Source organism: Echeneis naucrates, chromosome 8 (assembly GCF_900963305.1).
Source record: "Echeneis naucrates chromosome 8, fEcheNa1.1, whole genome shotgun sequence".
In the NCBI taxonomy this organism is placed as follows: Eukaryota; Metazoa; Chordata; class Actinopteri; order Carangiformes; family Echeneidae; genus Echeneis; species Echeneis naucrates.
In genome coordinates this window covers 1022748-1045761 of record NC_042518.1, presented here as the reverse complement: position 1 = coordinate 1045761, position 23014 = coordinate 1022748, and the positions used below count along the sequence as shown (strand labels likewise).

Below are 23014 nucleotides of genomic sequence, written 5' to 3'. Positions count from 1 at the left end.
CAAATGGGCCGAAAGCTTCGGGCGAAATATTAAATATTATTAAATATTAAATCTGAGCGGTGACGCCTCCTACAGCTCTACTGTTCGATTCCCGTCTGGTCCACCTGAGACTCTGCAGAGGCCGGCAGCACCTGAACCAGCCAGACTAAATAAATCTGGTAATAAAACTGTGGACCAGAATGGATCGGACTGCAGACAGTATCTCCTCACAAGGACAAACTCCACAGAGCCAGAATGAAAGTTCTAAAAGGTCCAGACGGTCTAAAGGTGGACCTCCATCTGGTCTCTGATTCTGAAACAGGTCCAGCTTCTGTTTTAATCCAGTCAAAGAAATGCTCACAGTCTGGATTCAGAAACTGAACTTTAAAACCAGCCAGCAGGACTTCCTCATCTTTTGCGATGTCACAACGAAGCAGTCATTGTCTTTAGCCACGCCCACAAGCCCCGCCCACCTGGACCCACCATCTAATCTTGGATGTTGAATCTTCTGTATTTTCATTCAAAGGAAAGTCTGAGAGACCTAAAACTACACTGAGAAACTTTCTGGTTCCTAAAATCACAATATGTGAAAATACACAGTCAAACTTTCTCTTTCCACACAGTTCATTTATTACATGAATAACATATATAGTTTTACTTTAATAATTCCAGTTCTCACTCTTACTTACAATTATAAATTAAAAATTGCGACGGTGAACCTAATAAATATTAATACACCACAAAATCAGCTTCTTCAGTGCGACTCATCGCACACAGTCACTGATTGATATATGACGAGAAAACGAACCAAAAATATGAAGATGTGGAGAAAAAAAAAAAAAACAAGGGACCTCATTAAGAGGATCAGACTTTAAATCTGGAGATAATCAGACGGAGCTGATGCTTCAGTGGAGCTGCAGCAGGTTTGAGATTAGTTTTCATAGATGTTGATGGAGTGAGGAGTTAAAACAAATTTAACACCAGCAGATCAAATATTTGCGAAGGAGCAGCAGCCAGAACCTGAACGGAATTAAACACACTGATTTAATTAAGCTGTGCCAGGTTTGCATTTCCAATTAAAGCTCTGCCTCCTAAACGGGCCGACCCCCCCACGAAAGGGCGGCGCGGGAATTAAACTGTTCTGTCTGATCATAAAAACGGGAATCTTGTATGTCAATAAAAAACCTGCTCGGGCGCCTCAAAGATTGAGGTGAACAGAGGTGTTAAAAAAAAGTGTCTGAAACACTGTAGAAATACAAGATGGTGACAAACTAATTCACCACTTCAATCTTTTTATTTTATCGGAATCAGAGCCAGGTCAGACTCAGGTCTGAGTCCAGTGTTTCAGGCTGAATACCGAGCGGCTCGGTGGCCGGCTTCCTCTCACAGCTTTAAAGGACATCAGAAAGAAATATTTACCTGCAGCTGCAGCATCAAGACTTCCTTCATGCTCCGTCTACGGTGGCCTGGAGGGCTCAGCACAGGCGGCTTACTGCTATCAGATAACGTTTTTAAAATACATAGAAATCCTGTTACTAAGCAATGGAAACCTTTTTGCAGTGTTGTGCTTCACTTCCACCCATTTGTTGTGAAAATCAGAATTTGTTTCGTTCACTTGTTGAGTATTTTGAGCTCTCAGAGCCACCGTACGGTCCTCATCCTCCTAAAGTTTAACTCCACAAAGATTATTATGATTTATGGTCTAAATCTTTATACTGATTGGTTTCCAGCTCTGAAGGTCGATAACTACAAAAGGAAAAGCCAATTTCCCTTCAAGTGATAAAAGTTCAAGAGATTAAGATCAACATAAAGTATTTATTTCCTTTGTGAATCATAAAAATCAGACAGCAAAGCAGAAAAGATCCACATGAACCGGTGAACCGGAGGCCGGCCCGATGACTGTAAACAAACACCAGAGTCGTGGATCAGAACAGAACCAACAAAACAGGAAAAACTGACTGATGCGGTAAAAAAGACGAGGACAAGCTGATTGTCATATAAAAGAAACGACTAACTGCTTCTCAAAGTCAATAAATTCAGGGCAAAACAATAATAATTACAGTAACTCTGCAAAAAAGGCACATTTCACAACTCCAGAGAAGAGTCATCAAAACCACATTCAGCATCTCATCAATCAAACAAACACAATCTGATATTTGTTTCCAGATGGAATTCTGAATATCTAATGTTTCCAAAGTTAAGGTCCCATATTTGGCCTTTAGAAGGAATAAATTAACCCTGAAGTTAGTTTGTGATGACGGCGATCCTAACTGCAGTTTGTCGATAAAGATAAGGACGTGTTGTGCTCTCAGACGAAAAGTAAACACAGAGGAAATAAAAATTACAAATGTTTTCCATTTGAAATGTCGCGGCCTCGAAACAGCTGCAACATTTCGCTCCCAGACGCCGTGATGTCATCACGACATCATAACGTGAGAACAGAACAGAACCAAAGTCGTTTCACAGCTGTTGGTGTTTTCAGTTGGTTTACTTTTTTGTGCCTTCAGCGGCGTGTTGCTATGGTTACGGTTTGATCACATTCATTCACTTTGAAGCTGAAGCCGTTTCCCACACAAATAAAAACTGGCGCCGACAGGTCACATGACAGACAAAGGAGGACATCTACACGTATTCAGAGGCAGCATTGATTAAACCGATCAGCTGATCAGTACGGGACACATTTAACAAAAGTAAAAGCTCCCAAGAAGGTGATTGTGTTGCTGTTGTTGTGATATGCGGCTCCATCGCTGTGGAGGATCATTTGGAGCAAACAGGCTTGAAAAACGACATTTAAAGATTAAAACAAGAACGTCTCTCTGCAGAAAGCGTCAATCCACAAAACATCATTTCCAGCCTGCAGGGAAGAAACAGTCCCTCAGAGGAGGACGGACAGACGGACAGCTTCACCGAACATGAAGATTTTGTTGAGCCAGAGACAGAACTGTTGTCGGGTCAGAGATGGAAAACGAAATGACAGTTAAAGACGTACATTAACAGGCACAACTCTGACAGGAAGCTGCCGAGAGTCGGCCGCCGGAGCCGGAGCGCCGTAAATCAGGAGTCGGACACAGACACGAAGCTGACGGACTCATGAGCGGGCGGCCGAGCGGTAAGAGATGGGAGACGTGTGCCCCGGCTGGGAACTGCAGGTGCGAGCGTCGGGTGATAAACTGAGATGAAGCTCTTCCCGGAGGCCCATCCGTCTGGATCTGTCACGGTCGGAGCGTCATCGTTCACCGGCTGGAGGAAGAGATCGGAGGCAGCCGTCGCTGAGGAATGGATACACGTCGGCCGTGAGAGACTGACTTTTCTTTTTCCCCCCTTTCTGTTGGTTTCTGCTCCAATCTCATTATGAAGTTGCACTGATGCCAAGCAGGACACACGTCTGGGTGCGACAGGCTCTTCTTCTTCTTCCCCAACTAACAATCTGCCCTGAAGGTCCGCCGGATCATTCAGCCTCTCAGCTCTTCTCCACAGTTTGACTGAGACTGCTCTGATAAATGTCCGAGTCCGTCTGCGTCCCAAGTTTATCCAGTTTACGAAGTCGTCGGGTGTTTGACAGTAAAAGATTCTTAATAAATTCCCTTTCAGCGTTTTCATGCTTTTAGAATAAAACAGAAACATGTGACATTTGGTCCCTTTTCACAAATCTGATAAATGACTTCTAATTACAGCGAAAGTCCCATAAGAAAAGGCACGCTGTCCGTACAGCAGCAGGTAAGGCCTCCAGTCTAAAGTTTTGGTTCTCACTTCCTGGTGTCCGTCAGGATGATGTTGGCTGTGACAAACATGAGGCAGAAGGTGGCCCAAAGCAAAACGAACCACACCCAGAAGGCGTGGCGGAAGGGGGACTGGTGCTTGTTGACGGCATCCCGCCCCACCACGGGCTCCAGGTGGCGGCGAGCGTAGAAAACCAGGAAGGCCGGGATGATGTACTGGATCCCCGTGCCGGCATACGACCCCGTGATGCCCACCAGCGACTCCAGGTTGTGGGTGCAGAAGGCCACCAGGATGGGGGGCACCAGGGTGATGAGGGGGAACACCACGCGGTCCACCACCCACGGGTAGGTGCCGCCGTCCCGGTGGAACAGCGTCTTCCAGTTGTTGCGGAGCGTCACAGCGATGATGGGGAAGTTGGTGCTGATGGTGAAAACGGGGAAGAGGCCCAGGAAGTAGCGCAGCACCCAGTTGTTCAGGACGTCGCAGTTGTCGGTGAAGTTCAGGGTGTACATGTCGTGCAGCAGGGAGCTGTCGAAGCAGAAGATGGCGGTGAAAGACAGCAGGACGTAGAAGCCCAGGATCAGGATGTAGTCCGCCAACACCAGGCTGCCGACGCGCTTCTTGTCCGAGATGGGCGTCACCAGGGAGGGCAGCGAGTGCTGGCACATGAAGGAGTACACGCACACGCCGAACAGGTTGGGCACGCCGTACAGGGAGGCGACCGGCGGGTGACCCTCACCGGTGCCTTTAATGATCCGGATCAGAGCCAAGATGATCATCATGGTGAACGCTGAAAAAACAAAGAAAAAGGAGGTCAAACAAAGAAATGTCGGGAATGAACCGCATCAACACAAACATTCAGAAATCCGAACAAATACAAACTAACTTTTCTTGGTGGTGATATCGGGGGAAATGAATGCGGCTGAGCTGGAAGGTGGATTTGTCCTCCAGCTGATTGTTCTGGAAACATCAGCTATAAAAACGTTTCGCGGCCTGACAGGAAGTCACCAGAGTCAGGTGAGGATGGAGAATCCTCCACCTCCTGCTGTTCACGTCGCGTCCCCAATCGATTTCCGGAGAGGCGTCTGCGGTAAGTAGCGCGAGCGTATCGAAAGCGCCGCATGCCACCACGTTACGGGCCGACAGTCATGTGGCCTGTGAGTGGTCTCACAGCCACACGCACTCCATCAGCCCGTGACACCAGGAGTTAGTCAGAGCCGGCCCCCAACTTTCATCAGCAGCCATCCTTTAAACACAGGATGACATTTAGGACGTGACACTCGAGTATTAATTCTCCACACACGATGAGGAAATGATTCCAGATGCTGTAACGCAGAACTGAGAGACCTGCTGCCTTTGATGGACGTTTCAGACTGCAGGTCCCAGAAAAGAGGAGCGTGTGTTCACACAGCTCGGAGTGGGGGGGCGTACTCAGTGTTTCAGCTCCATAAATCAGCTCTGGTGTCCTCTAAGTGCCACTTTAATGTATCAGGACAATAAAATTCGATTATGGAGGCTGGACACAAAAGAGACACCGTCAGAGTCAAAGGCCTTCAGGACTGAGGAGGATCAAGCAGTCAGCCCCCCCCCTGCTGCGGGGCTTCACTTCGCTCATTCAGCTCCTGCAGACCGACCAGCCATGAATGAACCTGGAGACATTTGCATAAACCCACATCAGAGTCGATGATGGGGGGGGCAGAGTCTATAAACCTGTTGCACAGTGTTCAGTGTTTAATGCGTCCTTGGCCTCCATCCAATCTCATTTCTGCCTCCCCCCACTTCGACTTTACCTCTCCCTGTAACAACGGGGTCAACTGGTTGGGCACGAAGATAAACGGCTGCAAACACATTAAGTTCCATAATTGACTGACAGTTATTTAGTTAGTTATTTTTATTAAGTGTTTAGTCTCTAAAGCGGGACTGAAATGGACCAAACAAACTGATCAGCGCAGCGTTCCACAGATTTGTGATGAAGGTCAGTAACCGTCTCCTGTTTTCTTCTGCTTTACTCTCCACATCTGTGATGTGTGAAGGAGCCATCAGCACCTCCCTTCGACTCCTTTCTCCTTCAAACTCTCATCTTCTTGCCACCCTTCTGTTGGCCGTCTCTCTCTGCGGTGCTGAGGGTCAGGTGAACAGGAAGTGCTGTCCCCCTTCTGACCGACACTCAGGTGGCGGAGGAAGGAGGCTTTTAATTAAGACTGCCTGAGGGTGGCTCGCCACCTTTTCTGCAAGTCCAGCCAAGATTAAGACGCTGCCAGAGAGAGCCGGTGAGAAACGGCGCTGCTGGTCATAATGGAAAGCTCCCAGTTAAATGTAAATGAGGGTTAATAAATAAAGCGCCGCGCCAAAATCCCCCCAAAGTGCAAAAATCTGAAGCATAACATCTTTTTTTTGGGACATTTTATGCTAATTACTGGCAGGGACCCATTTGTCTTACTTAAGTTGGAGGAACTAACCCATTATTTTTCTACAAAATTGAAAGTCGATCAGGAGCAAGGCCACGAGAATAAAGCTTTTCATAATGTGCTCATTCGTCACCAACCGCGGCTGCACAAGGGGGTCAGATCACGGCGCCATCACGCCACCTGTAGAGGCGATCGGCTGAGCAGCTGTGAAATAAGAACACATCGATTGTGAGCTCGTCTTATCGACCGGTTAACCACTGAAGCTGCATCTGACTGGGCCAGATTCAGGTCCCACAGAGTAAATCCACCGGGAATCTGACGTGTTTTAATCTGAGCAGGACTGTCAGAATGAAAAAAGCTCTTAAGGAGACGAGTCACCCGCCTACAGTCCAGCAGGAAGCCCCCCCCCACTCATTCTGATGCAACGGGCCGTTTCCACCCGTCAGGATGTGGTGATTACGTGCACTCACTCCACCAACATGCTTGACATGCCGACGCAGGACATGAGTAGATTAAGCAGATGTCAAACAGCCACGTGCTGATTTATACCACCTGGACGGGGGGACGGGAACGACCTTGTGAGGAATGCTTCGATTTAACAGCCCTCCAGAGGAAGCTGCTGCCGCTGGAAGCAAACAAAGCCAAGGCTGGTGCACGCTCGCAATACTCAGAGGAGTCATCCACTTCCTGTGGAGTGGGACCGAGCATGAGGGCTATCAGAGAAATGAGATTCCTGGACTCAATTAACAAGTGGAAAATGGTAGAAGGTGAGAGGTGATCAATCTCATGTGCGATGGAAGTTGTTGGGCGGGGGTCTTGTTCCTTAGAGAGAATGACTCGGACACTTCAACGTGAGCGATTCTTCGGCGACAGTGAGGTCAAGGACTTCTCAGCCTGAACAGAACCACGTCATATTGACACCTTTTAATCTAATTCCGCTTCTGGTGAAGCCTGTTTTCCTCGTTTTGTTTGCCAATTTCCGCCCGCTGGGAGTTTCAAAGCAGAGCAATCACCCCATCGTTAATTAGGAGAGACTCCTTGAGCTCTCCGATAATCTCTGGGGTAATTAGCAGCACCGACTCTTTGCCCACTTCTCACCGGGGGATTCGGCATCTCTTGCTGTGGTGGAGCTCTATCACTAAACCCATCAGGACCGGAGCTCGCCGGCTGCTGGGCCTGTTTTTAGGGAGGAGACGGGGCGATAAGTGGCTGCCTCGCCTCCTAACGGGGTGTGTGATGGCAGATAGGACTATCTGTGAACGCAGCACAGAGCGGCGCTGCAGTCGGCCCGCTGTTCAGCAGCTCTGCTCCACGAGGAGGATTCAGCCAAACTCTGTGACACGATCTTACATCTTCATGAAAACATCAATTATTCCCTCACTGAACTTATCCAACACAACCGCTTTATTATCCACAGATCTGAGACCTTCCTCTCATCTAGAGTTTAACTCTGAAACGATGAGTGTTGGTCAAGAGACTGAAGATGAATGATTTTACAAATAATTTCCCAAAGAACACAATAACTAAGAGCTAAAGATCAGTTACCAAACAACACGAATCAGCCTGTTCTCTCTAGAAGGTAAAATGAAGATTTAACATGGATGTTTGAATCCTGCATTTTTCATTTCCATGAAAAAGTGAAGACATGAAATCTGACAGATCCAAAAGAAAAAGAAATTCCAATGATACAGCTCATCTGTGAGGGATTAAATTTACGACAATATATAATACAGCTCACGTAATTTAAAGCTCAGCTTCTACGTATATTTTAAATTCATCATGTTCAAACAAAGCAGACTTTAATCATCCAGCAGCACCGAACAGCAGCTGGATTTAAGTCAGGTGGCGGTCAGCTGTCGGGCTTTGTCTTCCCTGATCGCTGCCACCTGATGACAGAATTTTTGTTTCCCTAAAAATTTACTTTTCCAGAACCTCTGTCATATGGCTCGTTAGCTCTCGCTCATATTTCAGCCCCCCCCCGTGAGCTCTGGACAAAATGAAAGCGTCCCCCTGACCTTCAAACATAGTGTGGCAGAAGGCAGCAGTGTATGTCCCTGCAGGTTGTAGTGAAGTGAAAGGATGTCTTTGACTTCCAGTTGTGTTTTCTTAGTGCAGATAAAATGTGCAGTTTATTGTATTTGTGTACTCGTAAATACAGGTGGGGTTCATCTGATTTCCCCCACCAAGGTTTTTACGTTGGCTCTGTTCTACATTTATTTACTGACTACTGTTTACGACAGTGTGTCTGCTGGATCCATACTCCGCTGACAGAACCTCTTCAGAGGATCCACGTGACTCCGGATGGAACCCAGGAGAGATGGACAGAAGTGATTAATACTCGTTTACAGACTGAAGAGGCTGTTAACATGTTCCCTTCCTCTCATAGCACTCCATGTGAATTAGATGAGCTCTCTGCTGCACTCAGGAGAGACGTCAGCGATCCCACAGGAAGTCAACATCATCTCTGTTTATCGCATTACACTTCATCTGTATTCTGACTGCTAATGTAGTTTTATGGGTCATTAATGTTTATTTCTTTGGACTGTGGGGGGAAGCCAGAGAACATAAAAACTCCCAGACCAGGCCCAAGGTTAGACCAGCACCCCTAATCCTGTGCCAACGTGGAGGCAGAACAGTTGGGCCAGAGGAGACGGTTTGGAAAATGGAAGGACCACCTGACTCCAGACTCGTGTGGTCGTAACAGAAACACAACTCGTCAGACAAGAAGAGGCGACAGTTGAGCGGCAACAACCACAACAAGGTCGGAGCTGAGAGCGGGAGTCAGGTCACCCTGACAGCCAGCGAGGGGACGGAGCAGAGTGTCAGTGATGCTAAAGGAAAAAGATCCTGACAGCCACATCGATAACAAATCCAAGTCCAGGAAACACACACTGTTTTATAAAGGCAGAACTGGCAGACAGTTACTGAGTCCTCCTTAAGTCACCAGACGTCTTGAAGCTGTTCCAAAAAACTGAGACGCACTCAGACATTTTCTGAGCAGAAACAATGTCTTCATGGAATACTGTAGCACTTCTGAGAAGCAGCCGTGTCAGAAACGCTCCAACAGCCAATCTATATCCGAGACCAACTGTCTCCACAACAGGAAATACACTCTGCACTAAAAACCAACACAGGAAAGACAAGCATTGCACTTACTGCCTTTAAAGGTCCCGTTTTTATATTTTTCTGTTTTTGATCAGTTTGTAAACAAGCCAAATGTTCTCACTTCAGATGGAAATAAATCTATTCTAACCAATCAGAGTCCAGAAAATCTGTCCTAGTATTGTAATGATCTCTTTTACGCTTTAAAATCTGAGGATGCTTTTTAATTTTATCCATTTCATGTCTATTTCCAGGAGAGCTGAAGACAGTTTGAATGGCCACGGCTGTGTTTGTGTTGAATATGTGAGCGACCACGCTGCGAAGTGGGGGTAGCAGGGGCGCCATGATTCAGTGGCGGTGTGATTTTAACAGCGGGCCCAGGACGGGCGGTTTATTTTTGTCCGTCATCCCGTGAGTGACGGTCCAATCAACCTTGGGACGGGCTGTCAGGGCTGTCAGGCTGAGGAATGAGAGGAGATGGGAATCAAAGACACAACACAGGACCAAACCATGATGGACGGATCTGAGCACAGCAGCCATACGAGGGGGGGGGCGGTGAAAGAAATGTAGGAATACATCGAGAAAATGGAGATATTTGTAGGTAGAAGTGGAGGAAGGGGAGAGAGGAAACCAGAGAACATGAAGAACGGTGGAAAACAAAGACGGACCCCAGAAAACAAGAAGAATCTGAAAATTCAGAATTTTTTTATTTTTATTTTTGGTCTTACCAATCCAGCGCATGAACGAGGTGAGGATCTGAAGATATTTGGTCTTCTGAGCGTTGAAGAAGGTAAAAGGCCCCAACAGAACGGTGAACACACTCTGCAGGAAGACAAAGAATAAAGATACGCTGAATACTTTCATTAAAAAAATGCCTTGAGCTGAAACAGTTGTGATGATTCCCCAGAGACCAGCTGAGACTCATCATGCACGAGGAAATAAACAGGTGGACCAACAAAAAGAATTTCAAATCCTCTCAGGCCTCAGCTCTGACTGCCTATCAGACACTTTCTTTATAAAGAGCTGAAATCAGAAGCAGCTCCTCCATCCACAGACTCTGAGGGCCGGGGGATCTCAGAGGGGAACCCTCTGGTGCTTCCAACTACAAATCTTCATATTGTAGCAGATCGGCCTTTGGCAGGATTCAGGCTCATCTTCATTTTCCAGGAAAAAATACCAATAAATGAGAAGAGAGCTTGGAATCATTGGAAACTTTCAGACCAGGCTTTAGTCTAAGTCAGTCACGAGGAGTCAGCTCTGATGTCCGCACAGATGCACAGCTGCGGTAAAAAAATAAAAATGAAAATAACAACCTTTAACTCTGCTGAATAACGATGATGCCTGTATGTCTATATATTAAAGTTACACTTGCTGTCTTCTTGGCAAAGTGCAGCACCAACTCACGGCGGGCCAAAGCATAAATCGGCACGACTATCGTAGGCAATGAATGAATCATTATGAAGAGAGATGTGTCTGAAGAAGAAAGTGAGACTAATGACGGCTGGCTGACAGTCAGGATTGTTGTCAGAGCAGCAAACAGGTCGTCCTGCATTTCTGCACAAACATCAGTCAGTTTAGAAATGTTTATGGCCGACTAATGAAAACTGTTTCGTCATCACTTCTGTTTGAATTGACTCTCCCGAGGAAGCCGAGCTATTAAAGGTCCATATAGTCCGACGATTGATGCCCACGTCTTCTTTGATGGGAAATCAGATCCCGGTTTTATATTCATGCAGTAAAAGTATCAAAGGTTTCACAGAGAAATGTTCACAGTCTGGATTCAGAAACTGAGCTTTAAAACCAGCCGGCAGGACTTCTGCGACTTTGTGATGTCACAAAGAGGTCACTGCTGTCTGCCACACCCACAGCTCCATCGAGCTGGACCTGCCACACAACACTGAACCTCGAAAGATTTGGTTTTATGGGAAGAAAGTTTAGCCGTAGACCAAGGCGAGACAAGTGTAATCATCAAATACAAATTTTGGGGGATATAAAGATTAAATGTAAATCTTTAATTTAAAAACAACTTCTGACAGCTGAGAGGCTGAGATCAGTATCAGATGTCTTCTCCAGAAATAAGTAAAGGAGAAAACCAATCTGATCAGCTGTTTAATGATTTTTATTTCAGACGTCTCAGTCCTTCATTCCTTCGTAGCGTATGAAGAGCCGTTAACACAGTCAGACAGAGAAACACTCCTGAACAGACAGCCGGGCCACAGATACAGGAAATATCCCTGAGGGCTAAAAGCACTGAGCCTGGTGTAGTTTCTCAGCAGTTTCAGGAAGCATCATGAATCAAGGTCTTCCCATAAAACCCCCAACGGAACAACAGCCCGAGGACAGAAGACCGCTCAACTGCATCACAACACCACCACCACCCTGAAGATAAACTACAACACCTTCCTCCTTATGGAGGAAATATATATATCTGCATTTGTCCCACATGATTTTATATTGATTTGATTTTCCGCAGATGTTTTCGTGTGTCCATCAAAAATCAACAGTTTTTAAAGAACTGCCTTTATTTTAATGTCGCTCTCTTTAACCTTGTCATGTTTAATGTGCTAAATCATGTAAAACTGCTGCAACCAGTCTATTAATTAAATATCACAGGATGAGTGTGTTAACAGAGAAAAGAAAATTCAATCAGAGGTAAAAGAGCCACACAGTGATGAGAAGAAGGGCCAGAAAGCGACAGCATGGACATGGAAAAGTGGAAGTGTGAGTGGGCGAGTGTGAAGCATCAGATGCCATGTGGCCACAGGCTGACTCAGACCGGAGAGCTGGCATGACCCGACCCGACCGAGAGAGAAGGTGGCGGTGTCACCGCGAGCAAGAGATCACACTTCACCAGTCCACCTTAACAACCACAAAACAAACAAACCAAAAAAAAAACCAGTTGGACCGGATCGGGTCTCCTCCAGTTCCAACCTTCATCACCCAGTTAAGCCCCCATGATGGAATCACAGGAACATCACAGAGAACAACCTGAGCTCCAGTTTCCGACGTTTGCATCAGCTGGAAATGTGCAGCTCCGTCAACCAGAAAAATAAAAGTGCCAGACAGGAAAACAAAGAGATGAATATAACCAGAGTCTCGTAACGTCGACAGATTGACGCTCTGTTCTGATGCATTTATTCATTTAATACTTTGTTCAGACTCTTCTGGCAATTTCATCTCACACATTTTCGTCTGCATTTCCGCGTCTTGCCTCGGAAACTGCTTACGTTTCAAGCTCGGTTTAATAAATGTCTCAATAAACCCGAACAGATTCTGTCGGCAGGAAAGCGGCATGAATCAGCTTTGGGAAGATGCCTCTCTTCCTTCCTTTCCTCCGCCACCACTCGCTCATCAACCACGGGCGTTTCACTGTTGACAAAAGACATCATGAAAATGACTTTAAAAAAAAAAAGACTGCTATTTTTTGCACCTCAGTGTGAGGAGGAACGACAACTGTGATCGCACACCTGAGTGACACACAACAGACAGCGAGTCTGAAAAACTAAAGGTGACCAATCGATGATGTCCTCTTCAAACCGTCCACCGCTCGAAACGTAAAAAACAACAAACAAAAAGATACCAGCTGATTGGACCGATTCTGGCCTCATCCAGGTTTCTCTTTGGGAAGTCAGAGCAGATGAGCTTTTTTTAATTTTCACATAACAATGTTGAACAAAATGTGAATAACAGCGGAGCTTAAATCCACAGACTTTAAGATTCAACGATGATGATTCCAGAAAAGGACTAAAAATAGAAGACCAAGAACCCATAATGATAATTTAAGTTTCCCTTCGCTGATCAGACACTTTTCTTTTCATCTTGTACTTCTGAATGTTCCTGCTGAAGTGAGCAGATAACAGAACTTAATTGTTCGACTCTCTGCGACAGAAAAAATCCGCACATGATACAATTCAGATAATTATCGTCTCCTGGGATGTGACTTTGAGAAGCGTTTCATCCACATCCAGACTCAGCTTCTGTTCTTTGTGGTGACACCGTTGTCATTTTGGCTCCAGATGAAGCCTTTGTTGCCTCTCTGCCGTAACGAGGTCTCATTACCGTCCGTGACCCGAATCACAGCAACGCTTGGAGGACGGCGTCTTTTTATCGTGACAGACGGAGACAGAGGGATCAACAACCTGCTGCCTACTCCCAAATTTTTCTTCTTCTCCCAAAGGAAAAAAACGGAGAGAAACTTCAGAAACGTCACCCATTGGTTAATTCTCTCTTCTTCTTTTTTTTTTTTTCCAAACCATATTTAAAAGAAATTAACATCATCATTCATCATTTAAGACTTGAAACTAGAGACTGAGAGCATAAACTCATCAGGGAGGAGGAGGAACATTTTCCCATAGACTTCAACACAGGCTAACTTTTTTCAACAAGGAGTGAAGTCGCCTGCTGATTTACACAAAAATAATACTGAATGTCTCCGTCTCTAAAAGCCCCATTTTCATCTTTAAACCCTCATTAATTTTTAATTTGTCAGTAAAATTGATCAACATGTCTGCTCTCCTTTTGTAAAAGAAAAAACAACAACAACGTAACTTTCCCTCAACTTTTTTGGCCGTCTCTCTCTGTGATGCTGCAAAGTTATAATTTAGGAGTGAGAGATTAATGCGGCTTAGATATGGTGAGTGGACTCAATTATGGTGAAAACCTGCCACCAACTGGCAGCCCGGGCCGCAGCTGTCAATCACTGCTGGAGCCTGGTTCGGATTTGTGCGGATGAGCGGGTGCCAGTCCAATCCAGTGCCGATCCAACGCTCTCATTAATCTCCACACATGTGAGCGTTTCGCCCGGAGCCACGCGTTGTGTCAACGCTCTTCATCCATCACAGTTTGGCGAGACGCCGGTCGACCCCTGACCGTCCACGCCATTAAATAATTATTCAACAAATATTTCTCCTCCTCTTTCCTTTCCAAACGCCGCCGACGGACAGATGTAGCTGCATTCACGGGCGCTTTGGGAGATGACCGTTCAGTTTGGGGGTTTGAAACGGATGTTGGTCTGCTGTAAAGGGGGTTAGCGGCCAAAAGAACCCGGCAGGGGGAAAGAACAGCGACGGACCGGTGGGTCCACTTGGAGGTTCGTCCTGGACACCAATAATCCTCCCACAATCAAACAGAGGATCATAATTCCAATCCCCACAGTCCCAAAATCCCCGGCCATTTGTGTCTGATGTTAATCTTTAGTCCAAATACATCTCACACAGAAAACTCTGTCACTTTCTCTTCGTTATTAATAATTTATCAATTTCCAAAGTGGACTCCTTTTTTTCTGATTAATGAACAAACTGATTTATCAGATATTGCCACCTGCCGTCCTGAGCGACCACATGGGCCGGCTTTAATAGTCCAGAGGGCCCAGGTGAGCTGAGGCCTGCTGAGGTTGGACAGGTCAACCTCCAGGCCAACAGGTGGCGTCGCCGCGCTACGGAAAGACGACCTCGGCCATTAAACACTGTTTCCTGTGCAGCAGCTGATCGGAGGATTACACTGTAAAAGCTTCAGGTAAAACCAAGAACGTCTGATTTCCGGGACTCAGCGACAGACAGAGCTGTGCGCCCTGGAAACAACCGTACGATCGCACACATCATTTAGCTTTAATTAAGACTTTGAATGTTTCAGATATAAAATCAGTTTGACATTGTTTACACTCCAGAGTGACTGATCCTCCATTAGCATTTTTTGTCAGTAAGACTGATTGAAATTAATTAGCAGCGAGAAAGTAGTTTAATTATTCTGAACAGAATTAAATGTCTCAAAGCCCACTATATTTTATTTAAAGACATAAAAACGTGTGTGTGTGTTCATGATGAATCCAGGAAATAGATTGTTTTCCCAGATGATATTTCATCTTAATGATGCTAAACAAAATCAAACTGCGTGATGCTGAAAGTAACAACACATCTACGACATCTCACACAGGAAGTAATGGAGTACGGGACATTATGGGGCAATTCAGAGGCTTGGTGCTGACGCGCATGATGGAAGACCTGCGGGAAGCCGGACCATGGCGGTACAGAATAGAAACGGCATAAAACAGGCCATAAAGGCCCAGGAGACACGAGCAGGCAATAACAAGTCACCTGATTCACTGAACACACGCCAGGAAAGAGAAACACAAGACAAAGATGCTCCCTTCACGATGGCGAGGGTGTGAGGAGAGGAGGAGAGGAGGAGAGGAGGCGGCGGGGGGGTGTGGCTACGAGCATCATCATCATCAACATAAATACATTATTAATGATTTCAAACGAGCCGACGTCACATTTAAAGAGCCGATGAATGAACGCGGCTGCTAAGTGACAACACAATTAACAGCTACGACCACAAAGCCAAAATGACTGTTCAATTAATCAGACATAATTTTTTCATGATTTATTTTACAGCAGCAGCTTTAAATATTTTCTGGCTCCAGCTGCTCAACGATTCATTCCTATTGTTCGACATTAACACTTTAATTCTTTAAATTAAAAAAAAAAAAAAAACTTGACAGCAACTCAGACTAACACATGGTTCAAACCTTATATTGTCATTTTAAAAGAATTTTGATATTTCGAGCATTCGAGGCTTTGGAGCTGATTTTTCATCATTACTGATCAGATAAAGATAGAAACGACTCAAACACAGGAGAGGAACTTTTCTTTGGTTGTTCTGCTTTACACAGTTTTCATAAGAAAAAGAAGAAAAATGTCTTTATTGAGTATCATATATATTTAGAGCTTGAGTTGATTCTGAATATGTGGCATTTTTAAAAATAAAAACGGAAAGGCACGAAAAGACTACAGCCTGCAACAACTGTCTTTCTGTTCCTAATGTATTTAAAGCAACAAATCACCTGCAGAGCTGACAATCTGCTTCCTGTTTACACCTGCTCATTCATGCTCATTGAGCATGAGCGGCTGTGTGTTCAGGTGGACGGAGATGGAGCTGGAGTGCTCGTCTAGACAAAAATCACTGTGCACCTGCAAAGTTTTCACAGACGCCTGTTTCAGATGGAGCGTGTGGCTCACCTGTTTTCTACACTGCAGAGAGGACACACTTCAGCCTCCGATGGATCTGTGTCTGAATTTTAAAAAGCTAATTATACATTTTAACAAACGGCAGACTTTGGGCCGTCGTCATATTCGTTTTTCTGAGTGTGTGCTTTTTCTTTTTTTAATGTCTCACGACAGTCATGAAGTCCGAGAAGAACGAGGCTGATCTGCTGCCAGCAGAAGTCGTTCCATCCATCTCTAATGTCGCCAAGTGTCAGCGCCAGATGCTGCTCCCCCCCTCTGGATCTCGGGGTCAATGATCAGCTACAGAAATTCTACTTCCTCTTTGACCTAACCCCCCCCCCCCCTCCCCCACCCCGCACCAACACTGACACACACCGCATGAATAAATAATGCTGCTTCTCCCCAAACATGCCTTGCATCCAAAAGACAAGTACTGCAGGCTTCAGGAGGGCAGTGAACCAGACTGTGGATCACCTGTCAGGCCTGATTCAACTCACTGGAGCTTCTTCAAGTCCGGGTCAAGCTCACGTCCAGGTCTGACGTAAAGTCGTGAGCACGCAGAACACGTTATTCTGGGCAGAGATGTCCGGAGCTGAAGGATCAGGATCGGGGCATCTTCACTGAGGTCTGTATTCAACTGGTGTGTTTGGTGGTTCTCTGGTCCTGATGTGGTCTTGCTTATGACCTGGTCCTGTCTTTTTTCTCCTTCTCTCTCTGTTTTAAATGAGGGAACATCTCTGTATGCTGATTGTGTGGGATTGTAAAACTCATCTGGCATCTGGTACAAGGATGTCTCGGGGGGGTTTGTCGTGAGGGCGAATGAACGTGATGTCCATGAAATGTGCACGGCCATATTTGAAATGCAGATGGATGCACAATAGCTGTCCACTCTGAGACCCGACCAGCTTAGCCTTGAGCTCAGTGTGCATCCGCCCTGCATGCATCCATCTGAACATCTCTATTGGTTTATTTCCTTTTTCCAAATTTGGTCCTGCCTCTTTGGCATTTTATTCCTTTTTTCCCCACTATTATCTGTTAATTTGTGAGTGAGATGTCCTGCTCTGTACGACAGTCTGCCTCCTGGTCTCCTCCTTCTCTGTCTGACGGGCAGCATGAAACAGCCATCGTCATCGTGTTATGTTTTCTGTTAAAATGAGGAAAATGATGCTCATGAGCGTTTGCTCTAAAGGGAATAACTTTTGAGTTCATCTTTTAAATCTAATCTACAATCAACAAGTTGAAAAAAGTGCCACAGATCTTGTGTTTGACTGGTGGGAATAGAAGACCTTTCTATTCCTGCGTCTCTATCCGTGGGACAAAATAAAGACAGAAGTGTTACAGCTGGACCCATAAATCGTCTAAATGAGCTTATTGCAGGCGTACTGCTGGTCTGCAAGAAATCACAGCCCAAAGAAGCCAAACAAGCCCAGAGGCAACTTCACCCCATCGCCTACAAATGATTGTGGCGGCACTCAAACCTTCCGTTCGGCTGGTTTTTGTGGTTTTTGGAACACATCACACTTTTTCTTCCTGTGAAGTTGACAAACAAGAGTAATTAGTGAGTGAGAGAAATGAATGTGGCTGCCAGAGCCAACTGCTGCTCGAATGTAGAGACACAGTTTTTCTGCATTTGCTACAACAAATGCTGCTGCTGGAGGGAGCATCTCATCAGGACGAAGACCGTGATAATAGCAGATTTGACCCAAAGACGCTGCATTACAGCGAAATAAAAGCATGATGCATGTACAGCGCTGTAACACAAACAAGTCGTCACAATCAATCACAGGCTGAGACAAAACCGGCTCAATAATAAACTACCACTTGAAGAAAATGGTCACTTCCTGTATGAAACTCATCATTCAGGCGGCAGCAGCAGCATCGAGCGCCGCTCTGATCCGACTTCCTGCTGTTGCGAGGAGTGGACTCCCCCCATGAGTTCGCTGCTCATACAAGTCGCCCTGCTGCGATAAGCTCCATTAAACCAGCTATACTGTCACTGCACCCCCCCGACTGGGAGAGTCACTGCCACTCCACCGCAGGACGTCTTTTATACGTACAGTATTTAACCTCAGTGAGAACACCAACACGAAGGCTCATCCTCTGTATCTCCACGATAGTTCAACCAAATATGGACCTTCCAAAGTAAAAATGTGGCCTGTTCTTAAATCACTTTTGACCTTTTCATAGTTTTAGTCGCTGATCTGATCAATAACAACAACACGGTGTAGTCTGATCTCCCTTTAGACTGTAGGAAGCTTTAAAAGACGAGTCAGTTCTATAAAAATCTGTTTTTAAATTAATTTACATTCAGAATTTGGCTTCAGAAAAGTATCTCGTGTTTTATTATAAATTCATATCATTCTCATTATTTTCCTCTAGTTCAGTCTTTTATTTTAAAAGTTTATTTCACTTTACTACAAACTAAAACCAGGCTGCTAAATCGGCTCCTTTCCCGAGAAGGTACCATTTAAATTGCATCACGGTTGATAAATGTCAAGCCAATTAGCAAAGAAATTAAAGTTATAACCAAACAATCATGAGGTTGGTCTTTCTTAAACGTCAGTTTTTAATTAACACCATCGGTTTTCCTATTAATGTTTGTCTGTGCTTGAAGAGGAAAAGCAAACTGTGTTTGTTAGCTCGGACAAAAGACTGCAGTGAAAAAATGCCTGTGCGTCAAGGTCGCTGAAGCTGCTCCTGAAATAAATCTTTATTAGTCAGGTAATTAATCAATCGGCTCTGTGTTGAGTAAAGTGTGTGGTTGGTGGATGGGAGGGGGGTCATTTCAGTGCTCTCAGGGGATGGCTACAATTTCAGCTGCGCTTAAAATCATTTCAATACACGAGACGGTGCGTGGTTTAATAGACACGCTGTAATTGAAACATCTGCATGAAGTTAAGAAGTGAACAATGCAGCGTAAGCATCATCTGCCTTTCACCTCATACACCGCATTGATTTTCCATCACTTCCCACATACTGCGAGAACAGTAAATCAGCCATTTAAATTGAGCTGGCTCGTCCAGCGGGGTGGAGCGTACCCACCGCTGCTTGGCCAGCCACGGTGACAATGCCCCCGCAGTCAGAGTCAAAAAGAGAACTTAACGGGGGGGGGGGCAATCAAGGACAGAGAAGTTTGATTGAAGTCTTGGGAATCTGTGTTCCCTTATTCTTTCCAATCCAAGATGTGTAAAGGACTGTTATGCAACCGCCCCCCAAAGCCCACAGATACTGGAGATGTTGGAAGACAAGCCCTCAGCTGTCCACTAGACCGACGACATGAGAATTAATCAGCTGCAGAGGAAATCAGTCAATTGACCCTCATAAGAGCTTCCGGACGCTCAAATAAAGAAATCGGCCGTCGTGGCCCACCGTGGTCCTGCAACGGCTGACGGCGGAGCCGTGCCGAGTCCATACTGATTAAATAAAAGATCTGACCTGAGGAAACATCAACTGAGACTCGTTATCGTCAACTAATTAGTCAGTCTGCTCGTGAATTCAGCGGTGAGAGTTTGATGCAATGATTACGGCATCGACATCGCTCCACGTTTTTTCTTGTGAAAGGACGAGTGAAATTGACATGACAGAAGTGGAGAGATGGCACGAAGATCACAGGAAGAATTCAGCTAATCTCACTTTAAGGAAACCTCTCCAGTCCCTGCAGGCCGGGTGTCAGCGTCAGGACTGACACTGAGCCGACGTGACTGACACATGATGAGAGCTTCGGGGGGGTGGGACTATAAAGAAATTGTGATGCTATATTCAATCGCGCCTTTCATGCATTAAAGTGAGAAACAAAGTTCAGGCAAAACACAACGCAACTCTCAGTCCGACACACTGAGGGCAACAGGTTGGATAAAACAAGGCTGACGCACAATGGTTCAATCCTGAAGGACTCACAAAAGGGCTTCTCCACCCACCAGAATGACTCCCTGAGTGCACATCACTCCGCACCAATAACCCTCACAGGATTAAACAACATAATCAGGCTGCTCTTTGAGCTCCCAACATTTTCTAACCTGTAAAAACTGCTCTGGCTGCAGCCACATCTCCCTTTTCACTGCTACAGGTGTTAATTAGGATACCAAAGGTCTAAAAGCAAACGATGATGTTTAACAACATTCGGTCAATTCCTTAATTTTCTGGCTTCATGCTTTTAAAAAGGTAAATCTGCACTTAGACGCCATTAAAACTCTTCAGCCATGAGATGATTTACTCTGTTTGTTGAGTCTGCAGCTTCTCAAACCAATTCAAAAACCAGTGCTGTTTGTGTTGGTAATAAAACAGACGAGACGTTGGCCATTTAATCTGCTTCATTCTTCTGCTGCCACTGACGCTCAGTGCACGCGCTTCACCATAAATGTGTTTTAATGTCAAGGCCTTTACTGTGAAACCAGAAGTTCCGACGCTGACATTTGTAGTTGGCTAACATTATCAATATATCTTTTCTGAGTGGAACTGCTGCAAGAGCTCTCCACACTTTCTGTTCTTCTGGATTACATATTTTTAAAATACACTAATCTTAGACCAGCAGGATGAAAAACACTGCAGGAGGTTAAGCAGGTCAAGGCCAAGAAAAGTATAATTAAAGGTCTGTATGTATTACCAACACCAGCAGAAGCCTGCAAAGTGTATTTTAGCGTGTATAAATTGCAGCATAAATGTGTCATCTAAAGACCAAGAGCCAAACAAAGAGATTTAACTTTTCAGCTTTGTATCGGAGCAGCTCCTGACCAGCCTGATCGGAGGAAAAGGTCAGGTCAGTACATCTCTTTGGTGGTGTTCTTCCCTGTCACATATCTGTTCCCCAAACAGTCATGATCAAACTGCAAGTGTAAACAAACTGACCGGAGATCAGATTCAGAATTATTTCATTTATTTGATACCTTGATACCAAAGGTTCCTACTGTCCACCTGGACTTTCTGCTTAATTCTGCCACAAAGTGTCCTGTCACTAAGTGCCTTTGCCCATTTTTTACAGAAAACATAGAGTTTCATAATCCGTTTCCAGTTTGAAGAATGTCACGGTTAACTACGAAGGAGCGGATTCACCGACTTCCAGCAACAGTGCGAGTGGAGTTACCGTAATGACCCTTTATTGGGGTCATATTCCATTAAAATATGAGCAAAGCTAGGAAGAAAAGAGAGCGCAGAGGAAAGAGGAAGCAGAAAGGCTGAGAAATTACACGGGATGAAGTCGCCACATCTATCAATGTCGCTGTGCATTTAAGGCTGCAGCGGACAGCTCAGAGTTCTTCAAGGACACGTATGATTCCTGCAGACCGCCGGCGACTCCGAGGACTGAAAATGTCTGAATCCATCTTTGGCCCATTAAACACCGCACAAACATGTACAGCAGCTGCACTGTTCGAGTCACAAGCGTATTCTTACACACAAATGAAAACAAGCCACGCTTCCAGTCTCAACGTAAATATGTGAGAAGAGCTGATCTGCCTGTCACCTTCTCAGCCGGCGTCGTGACGTCTAATTAAGCAGCGGGGGACCTTCAAGTCCAAGATCAACGGCAGCACATCGTTGGCTTTCTGTTGGGGTGTGAACTGCTGACGGTTAAACTCTCCTCCACACTGTAAAGCCAACATTTCATTTTTGGTTTGTCTTTCCTCATCGATCTGCTGCACTCATTAATTCTTACACCTCAACCACAGAGGCCTGACAAGCTCAGATTTTATTGTCACTCAGCTGATGGTCATTCACGATTGAAAACTAAAAGTCAGACTGACCAGCTGGATCATCTGGAGTCAACTTTAAAGTCGCAAACAAGCAGAGCGTCCTTCTCTCTATTAAACAGAACAGACAGCGATCTGCAGAGACTACAACACCCAGACTGCTGCCAACACTTTTATTTTGGCCTTTGGCCATTTCATAGAATTAACATTAATTAGCTGCGGCTGATAAAACTTTCTGCTGAAAGTCGTCTGTTGAACTGTTGGCAATTAAAATGTGAAGTCTGGTATATCAGTCTTTAAAAATATTTATTATTTAGTCAGTAATGCTAATCAGGTAGATTTGGAAGGAATTATTGGAAAGATAATGTGTGTCTGGCCTTAGCTTTGACATTTAAACGTTGATGTCTTAAAGGTCTCTCATTTTAAACTGCAGTGTTGATGTCCATTACAAGATCCAAAAAACGGTCCAAACTGTCTCCACAAGAGGAAACACTCTGTTCTCATGTTTACACATTTCTAATCATTTGAAGGGTTGATATCCACAGGAAGAAACTTTTGTGTTTTTGAGAACCACAAAAAGAAACCAAGAAACCAAAACTTACAAGGGGGGCGGGGCTAAGAGCGCCAACATCTTTGTTGTGACATCACAAAGTCCAGACTGAATCCAGACGGGGAGCATTTCTCTGTGGAACCTTTGATACCTTCACTGGATTAATACAGAACCTGGACCGGATTTAGAAATAAATGGAAGTGTCACTTTACACAATGAGGGACCTTTAAAAGTCGAGCTCATCTTGACAAGTGAGAAGGAAGTCGAGGAGGAGGACAGTTAAAGGTCGTCAGGTTTACAGAAGTCAGTGGGATGAAGAAACACTTACCAGAAACACCCTGTACGCATCCTTCCTGGTGACGGAGCCCCAGCACGGGTCGGTATCGTTGTACTTCACACTTCCAGTGCTGCAGGAGTGATTCCCGCTGCACCGCAACAGAAACACAAACAAACAGCACAGCTTAACGTTCAACCTCAGCCTTCTGGGGTTGAACGGAAGCACGCATCAGTTCGTCCCCTCTGCTCTTTTAAATCTACAGTCTGAACTCTGAGAGCGGTTTGACGTTT

At 45.3% G+C, this 23014-nt stretch overlaps 1 protein-coding gene across 2 annotated transcripts in view; it reads right to left on the bottom strand.

The window, feature by feature from the left end:
* Nucleotides 1-671: 671 nt before the first annotated feature.
* Nucleotides 672-23014, bottom strand: part of tmem104 (transmembrane protein 104) — a 32243-nt gene continuing 9900 nt past the window's right edge. The window contains exons 5-7 of one of the 2 annotated variants that reach the window (XM_029509092.1): nucleotides 22776-22872; nucleotides 9938-10031; nucleotides 672-4489 (exon numbers count right to left, since the gene is read on the bottom strand). In XM_029509092.1, the coding sequence (XP_029364952.1) occupies nucleotides 3726-4489; nucleotides 9938-10031; nucleotides 22776-22872 (955 nt within the window). In that variant the 3' untranslated portion in view covers nucleotides 672-3725. The remainder of the gene's footprint in view (nucleotides 4490-9937; nucleotides 10032-22775; nucleotides 22873-23014) is intronic. The other variant, XM_029509091.1, reaches the window with a different exon arrangement.